At 43.0% G+C, this 8548-nt stretch overlaps 1 protein-coding gene across 5 annotated transcripts in view; it reads right to left on the bottom strand.

Moving 5' to 3' along the window:
- The window catches only part of Ttc8 (tetratricopeptide repeat domain 8), a 54291-nt gene extending 49127 nt beyond the window's left edge, over window positions 1-5164 (bottom strand). For 4 of the 5 annotated variants that reach the window (XM_031355640.1, XM_031355642.1, XM_031355641.1 and 1 more), the window contains exon 1: window positions 4898-5130. In XM_031355640.1, coding sequence (XP_031211500.1) covers window positions 4898-5011 — 114 coding nt within the window. In that variant the 5' untranslated portion in view covers window positions 5012-5130. Of the gene's footprint in view, window positions 1-4897 lie in introns of all 5 variants that reach the window. The other variant, XM_031355643.1, reaches the window with a different exon arrangement.
- Window positions 5165-8548: the final 3384 nt, after the last annotated feature.

Genomic DNA, 8548 nt, shown 5'->3' with positions numbered 1-8548 from the left:
GGAGGAGGAAGAAGCAGCAACAGCAATGTGGTTGGTTAGCCTCCTTCTCCAGCTGTCATGTTCTCCTAACCACGATGGACTGGGTCCCCTGCATCTGTAAGCCAAGATAAACACTTCCTCCTTTAAAATGGCATATCAGGCATTTTCGTCACAGCAACAAGAAGGATATCTACCACTGCCTCTTCCCTTCCTCCCAGCGGGATGAGTTTTTCTTAAGCTGCTGCTATTAATTACTTCAGGGAACTGATTCTCCAGACACTTCTGAACACAGCTTCCTAATCATCACCAACATTTACTCAGGCTAATGAGCCTCCCTAGATCTGAAACTGCAGCACTGTTATTTGGAATTTAGTAATTGCATGAAGGAGAAGCCTGTGGGAGAACCAAGATGGGTGGGATTCAAAAGCTTAGGAGGTCAAGAGACCAAGCAGCCACAAAGCAATACAATCTGTGTAATCTGGTGGGACAGAAATCCATGCAACAAAGTGCCTGACAGTGTACAGACAGAACCAAAGGATGAAGTCTTGCTAAATCTCCATGGTCCCAAAGAGGAAACAAATTAGGTTATTGGACAGAAAGACATATTTGGGCGTGGGGGAGGCGTGTATCATCAAATCCTTGCCTGAAGCAACAGCTCACACTTCCATTAAGGAAACTTGCTCGATATCTTTCATCTAAGCCAGTGGCTTCGAGTTTGATCTCGACCTTTAAACCATTCGCCTTCCTCTCTGTAACATCGGGACAGGAGAGGAGACAGTGAAGTAGAAAACACTCTTCCCTCCTTCTAGTAACACACCAAAATACAACCACCTTCAGAACCCTACCCCGTTCATGAAGACACGATGTCTTCTTTAAAAGCCCCATGTTGTATGAAATGTGAGCTACACATTCAGCACTGTTTTGAAAGCCATTAATCTGACATATGGAGCACAAAGAGTAATAATCAGATTGAGCAACTAATCAGGATAATCAGCATGAGCCAGGGAAGCCAGCCCTCCCTCTAGGTCACAGGGCTCTGTGTAGGGTGGCTTTGTGTCTCCTCCTTTTACATCAACCACCTTCTTAGTCCCAATTTAAAGGGGAGGGGCAATGTTTCTCTCTGTATTGGCCATTCCTAATATTTTTTTCAAAGGAAAGGAAAGTATAATAAATGATCCCGTTCTTTCTCTGCCTTTACTCTTAAGAGATTCAACTTCAATATCCTCCAAGCTTAGGTACCCTGCCTTCTATCTGTCTCTGACACTGAGTCTGGGAAAAGAACTCCCAAGTCCCAGGTGGTAGTGGTGCAAGCCTTTAATTCTAGCACCTGGAAAGCAGAGGCAGAGGACTCTGAGTTCGAGGCCAGCCTGGTCTACAAAGTGAGTACTAGGACAGCCAGACTACTATTTTTAAAACAAAGATTCTAACTTGTATTTGAGGAGAGAGTCAGAATGAACTTATGTGATACGCAGAAAAAAACATTTGTATTTCTTTGTCCCACTACGCCATCAGTCCCGCACTGCTCCAAAGAAACTCATTCACACTAAAGTTGGTTGGAAGTCCAGGAGTCCTTTAAGAAGAAGGAACCATAACTGAGTGTGTGGCTTGTGGGCAAGCCTGTGGCTCTTTCTTTTTTATTGTTCTAATTAATGATTGATGTGGGGGTACAGATCACTGTGGGCATTTCTAACTTTGGGCAGGTGGTTCTGGGGTGTATCAGAAAGCAGGTTAAGAAAGCCACGAGGAGGAGCAAGCCAGTGAGCGGTACTTCTCCATGGCCTCTGCTTCAGTTCCTGCCTTGATTCCTGCCATGGCTTCCCTTCATGATGGACTCCAAATGTGAGCCAAATAAACCCGTTCCACCCCAGGTTTTTTTGTTTGTTTGTTTGTTTGTTTTGTTTTGTTTTGAGTCACAGTGTTTTTTAATCATAGCCATAAAAACCCTAAGACTTATTTACCCAGACTGAATATAATCCCTTTCATATCAATAAATAAGTAATAAGGACAACCCTTCCTGGTATTAGAAAGCACATACCACATTATGAATCTTATCCCAAGCTCACAAGAAACAGAGTGATGAAACCAGCTAGACCCCATAAGATCTCTTTCCATGATGCTCTTGAGCACGCTAATCCCTCTGTAGTGCCAACAGCAGTATTACCCAGGGGGATCCTGTGACTGCTTTATGTATCCTCATTATCCAAACCACAATCACTCACATGCACAAACACACACACACACACACACACACACACACAAACAAGAAAACTAGACAGAAGTCTAAATCTTCCAAGAGGACCAGAGTAAGGCATAACAATGCCATCAATACAGGAGACTACATTAAGGACCCATTTATCTTACTTAGCTGAAAATATGTAGCTGTAAACAAAAAAATTTGTTTTCTCATTTTTTCCTGGAAAAAAAATCTACTCATCCTTCTTAACCATAAAAAAAGCACTGCTTCTTCTCCCAGGAGTTTTTCAAAATGGTATCTTCACCAAATAATAGAGGGATTTTGTTTTTCTCCTGATTCCCTTTCAGGTCAAACAGGTTTTATTCCTTGGCTAAATAAGAATTTGAACTTTTGAACCCAACCACACCAATGTGTCAAAATACTACGCCAGCTAGAATCTTTCGGGTAGAGAGAAGGCACGTAAGAAAATGTACTGGGGAAAGTTCAGAAGTAGTTTTTGAAAAGTTTCCTGGCAGCCTAATAGGCTTCCCAGCCTTGGATCTTTTGTATACATTTCAGAGTCCTGGATCTATACAATGTGGGCAACATCACCAACCCCTGAAGTAGTTGAGGATAAACGAGAGAACACAATAAAATTCTCTGAACTAAGTCTGTTATTTTTTTGTTGTTGTTACCTACTTTACAAGGTTATTCTAAGAATTAGAAAAATATTTACTTCCTATGACTTATGTTTGGGAAGTCATCCATGGTCTATAAAATGTGACTGAAGTGAACATGAAGAGTCCTCATCACAAAACCTAGCACAAATAAACTTTCAACTCACAAGTGCAGTACTAATGTCACTGTGGCCTTGAGACCATAGTGGCTTACCCAGTAGTAAGAAAGCTTTTACCAGCAGTATCCCTTTGGGATAATAAGAAATATAATTGACCTTTGGCTTAGGGGTAGAAAAAATATATCATATCAGTACTCGAGTAAGTTTCTAAGCTGGTAAAGAAGTTTCATTTCTTTTGAAATATTCAGAGCCTTTAGTGGCACATTTTGGATCTCTAAGAAGGGAGTATACATTTCTTGCTAGCATTTAATGAGGAAGCTTCCAATGAGCAACTCTTGGGAATCCTGTTCTGGGGAAACCATCCCAACTCAATGAAAACTACATGTAATGTTCTTGAGGACCACTGAGCCTAGGACAATGTCTGGTCCATCAAAAAGTCTTAACAAACTTCCCTTGTAACCATGGTAAAGAGATTTTATACTGTCTTGTCATTCCAAAACAGGCTGGACTATGCTGGAAATGTCTTTAGTAGGACAATGTACCAAGCAACGCTCTTAGGGAAAAAAAAACCTTGTCTACAGACACACAGCCAGTCCTTAAATGAGCATGAATAGTAGGAACAGAAGCTAGCGTAGCATCACCACTAATATGAACTGTTCTGCAGGACATGGATGACCATTTGAGTGTCCTCCACCCATTCGCTCAGAGAGCAGCAGAGCCCAGGAACAACCTTCATACTCAGGCACCTGCTTTTCTAACTCTCCCCTTTTTTCCTAACAACTCCAAGGTCACACCACTAGAGGGAAAGCAGGAAATTTAGGGTCTACATGGGCACATTCTGCATGTACGTGAAGCACCAACAAACTGCCACAACTCTATCTTAGTCTCTCTTTTTTCTTCTTGTCCCTTCCAAGGGTCACTTGTTCAATGGCATGGTACCTCTCCCATTCACTACTGCCCTTTGCATTCATTATACACAATATCGTTCTATTTATTAAGTCAGTCAGCCTCCCTCCCTCCCTCCCTCCTTTCCTCCCTCCCTCCCTCCTTCCCTCTCCCTCCCCCTTCCTCTCTCCCTCTCTCTCTCTCTCTCTCTCTCTCTCTCTCTCTCTCTCTCTCTCTCTCTCTCTCTCTCTCTCTCTCTCTCTCTCTCTCTCTCTCTCTCTCTCTCTCTCTCGACAGGTTTTCCTTTAGTTCACCAGGCTGGCTTTGAGCTCTCTACTTAGCTGAGCATGGCTTTGAATTACTGATCCTCTTGCTGGGAGTACAGGAGTACACCTTCATGTTGAACTGTTAAATTTCCTTCTAATCAAGGCTATCACTTTCTCTTCTGTCTTATCTCTCTTATCTTTCCCTCCTACAAGAAAAGTTTCTCTTGCCCACGTAGTTTCTTTTAAAATAAATATATCCTTCCCTCCTCTACATCCTCATTCCTCTATCTTGCCTCCAGTTGAATTCATGACTCAGAAACAAAAGTTCCTTCACACGTGGACATAGATCTAAAGATATGGTAGAAGATCGCATGTTTCATCATCTGAAATAAAAGACAGCTGTGTTTAAAGGAGGCTGCATCTCAAATCTTTGTTCACATATATTTTTCCTTTTTAGAAATCAACGAAGAGTGTGACCAGTGAATGACCAATGAATTATCAAAGCCCCTCACAAACTTAACAGAGTTCCTTTAAATGTAACTAACTCTGGAAAAGGTGTGCGGAAGTTTACAGCAGGAGCTGTCACCGCACAGAACTCAGGATCCCCAGTGGATGCTAAGGGCAAGGGACCCGCCGTCCAGGATTCCTAAGAGTCTCGGTCCAGGTGCCTTTGCGGACCAAACAGGCAACCTCATCTTGGGACCTCCTCCCAGGCCTCCCTCAGGGGGCAGAGGGATCCGGCCCAGAGCCCACGGCCTCAGCAAGAGGATCCACAGACTGCCTGGGGCCGGCAGGTACCTGGTCATAAGGGGACTTCTCCAGTATCTGCGTGCATAGATCGGCGCAGAGCTGGAACTTCCTGCGTCTAAAATAGCTCCAAGCCCGGAGCAGTGGCTCCATCTCTGAGCCCATGGTGGTCCGGGACAGCGCTCAAGGAACCCGGAGGTCCTGGGCCCAGAGCCCGGCCCGGGGAGGGCGGGGTCGGGAGCGGCGAGCGAGAGGCGTCGGGCTCTGCCGAGCAACGCGCAGCGGCGGGGCCTGGCTGACGAGGTGTCCGCAGCGCGCCTGAAAACAGGGGACGGCAAAGCTGCTGTGAGCCGATCCCAGCCAGAGAGTTTGCAAAGAATTGCTGGCAAAAAAAGTGTGCTTTTAAAAATAACAGATTACATCAATCTTGAAAAGCTACCATGCCTTTAAAATAAACAGGTAGTGGCTTAGACACCTCGGATAGGGTCCTCCGTGCTTACAAGAGCTGCAGTTGCCTAGCAACCGCCTGGTTGCTTACCCGTAAGTGCAAAAAAAAAAAAAAAAAAAAAACCACCTAAATTGACCCCGGTTGTGTCTCCTGTCTCACTCCCCCCTTTCGCGCATTCCTACTGCTCTCATATTTCTGACTTTAGAAACATAAATCTGGAAACAGCTTCTCCTGTGCCCTAAATCCCAAAACCCTACAGTATTTTTCCATCTCACGTCAGTGTTCAAATTGCAGGGGATTTGAGAGATTGCTTGGTCCAGTACATTCATTTTACAGATGAGAAGCTGAGATAGGCTACAAAAAGAGAAATTATTTGCCTCAAGTTGTTTGGCGTTGGGGAGGTGAGATTATAATTTACAGATTGGTGGCGTTTCTTCCGAAGTAGATAATGTATGGCGAGGGGAATTTCTGTTGTTGTGTTGCTTTGGTTTTCCTTTGGTTTGGGTTGTTTTCCTTTGGTATCTGGATCTTGCTATGCATCCTAGGCTAATCTGCAGTGCAGCCTCCCCAGTGCCAGTGCTTACGAGCATTTGACACCAGATACAACAAATAAACTTTTGAAACACTGTTTACAGGCACGTGTCGTCTGTCAAATGTTTTCATATACAGAGTGATTTTTTTGGTTTGTTTGCTTTTATTCTTTCCCTGCAGAAAACTGAGTCCGGGGTTTTGGCACGCGCTAGGTAAAGATTCTATTGTTGAAATCACTGAGCTAAATCCCCAGCCCAGAGTGGTTCTCCAGGCGCTGCCTGGCTTTCCTCTACACATTTACAGAGATGGCAAATACCTAACAGCAAGAGCCAATAAAACAGAAATGTGGTTAGGGTGAGTCTGGGGGTGGCTTCATAGATCATCCCCTGCCTCCTTCCTACCATGATGGAAGACAGAAGAAAAAATCTGAATAGTAAAGAGTTGTCTGATAGTGTCTACATTTTCTTTCACAGATAACAATCAATAAAGACAGATTTTTTTTTTTTGCAGTTTTCTCAAACCCCTAGAGAATTATGATGCAGACATTATATTTAACCTAGGAAGCTTTTGCAGATGTCAAACCAAAGATAAACTTCAGAACTAAGGGATGGATTATCAATATTTCTTTTCTCCTTTCTAAGCAATCCTAGAATTTTTGCATCGCAGAAGTGACTAATGATAAAGATTATAAGTTTCACAGTGATGATCGACACTGGTTCATCTGCAGTTCCCTACTAGTGACTCTAGAGATGGAATTTGTGAAAAGGTCCCAGTGAGTAGTCTGTGTGAAGGTCATGGCTGTAGGAAGGCATGTGTTGGCAGTGGACAGCTTCAGTGCTTCACTGGGGCCTTTATATTTTAATATAAAAGACTCCTGTGTAAATGATTCTCAACCTTATGCCCCAAACTGACTGTGGAATGACCAGTTCTGCCTCGGCCTCTAGACTGTTGTGGTTAAAGGTATGGACTGCCACAGTACATACATATTTTAAAAATTTAAGGTTATTTCTATTTTCTGCTTTGCTTGAATGTCTGTCTGTCCATGGTGGGCCTGTGGAGATCAGAAGAAAGCATCTAGTTCCTGGGATCCGAGTTATCAAGTGTTGAGAGCTGCCATGTGGATGCTGGAAATACAACCTGTGTCCTCTACAAGAGCAGTAAGTGCTCCGAACTGCTCTTCTCTCCAGTCCTATACACATTATTTTAAATTGCAGAATAATTTGAGGTTGCCATTTTTACTGAGATAGTACTGAGTTCAGTCTATTCCTCACCCAGCTTTCCACATTGTCAGTATCTTACATTGCCACAGTGTGCTTTTCACATCTAAGGAGCTAACACTGATACATTATTAACCATATGCCTTATTTATTTGAATTTCAGTAATTTCCTGCCAATATTACTGGAATTCCAAAAATTGAGGGTTTTTTTTTTTTTGTAACATACATTCTCTTAAAGCTTTTCTTCAACAGTAGCGAACTCCAAATGTAGAAGTCCTACAAAACTAATCACTTCCCAGAAACTAAAAATCTCAATTTCTACACAGGAGCTGTATTACATTAGCCTCAAATTGCTGACCATCTGCCAAGACCCACTTTCCTCCCGCAGCCTTCCCATGAAGCTAACACCTGTTATTTTGGAAAAGCTTTTTAAAAACTGAAAATACAATTAATAACCATCCTCTTTGATTATAAATTTGCTTTCTTAGCTCTGAATTTCACAGGCAATTACACATTCACTAAGGTGAGCCAACTAGGTGTTCTTAGGGATATTTATCAGGTCCTTCTGATTCACACCACATACAATAGCCTGAACAACTCTAAATTAAGTACATAAAGAGGGCTGATTCATCCAATTGCTTTTTCTAACAGGCTTCTTGTACTCAGCAAATCATATTCTACAGTCTGAAAATGAATTAATTTTCAACAATGGCAGTAAGATTAGAACGCTGCTGGAATAAATTCTATTTATGCAACAAGCAGCTTCTGGCCTCATCTTATCCTAACAGGGGTTAATATGAGGCAAAAGAGTGACCCTTTCCATTTGAGTCTTTCAATATGCTTTCAGGAATAACAACAACAATAATAAAAAATGCAGTGTTCTTTTAATAAAACAACAGTATCTCTCCTTTTTTTTTTTGAGACAAAGTTTCTCTGTGTAGCCTTGGCTGTCCTGGACCTCACTCTGTAGACCAGGCTGGCCTGGAACTCAGAAATCCACCTGCCTCTGCCTCCCAAGTGCTGGGATTAAAGGCGTGTGCCACCACTGCCCGGCCAAAAGTATCTCTTTACATGAAATGCAAAATAAAAGCACTTTTTAAAAGTGCAGTTATGTAGTTCTTACTCGCCTACCTCTGGTCTTCCAAAAAGACCCATAGCATGTGTCAGGAGAAGATGATGAATAAGAAAGTATCTTTGATTTGGCTAGAGTACTGGTTGTTGTGTTTTATAAAAAAGAAAGAAGAGCCAGGCTATGTTTGGTGAGGTATGGTGAGGTGGAAGGGAGTGCCTCTGCGGGTCCATGATGAGGCATCCCTTCCCTCTGAGGCACCAGCCATGCGATATAGTGTGGTAGTGTGGAGTAGAGTTTATTTAGGGCATGGGAAGAGGAGCTGAGGGAGGAGAGATAGAGAAAGAGAGAGAGAGTGAGAGAGAGAGAGAGAAAGAGAGAGAGAGAGAGAAAGGGAGGGGAGGGCAAGGGCAAGTGAGGGGAGGAGAGGAGAGGAG

This window comes from Mastomys coucha, unplaced genomic scaffold (genome assembly GCF_008632895.1).
Source record: "Mastomys coucha isolate ucsf_1 unplaced genomic scaffold, UCSF_Mcou_1 pScaffold6, whole genome shotgun sequence".
Taxonomy (NCBI): Eukaryota; Metazoa; Chordata; class Mammalia; order Rodentia; family Muridae; genus Mastomys; species Mastomys coucha.
Note: the sequence above shows the minus strand (reverse complement) of the source record. Positions and strands in the feature narration are given on the sequence as shown.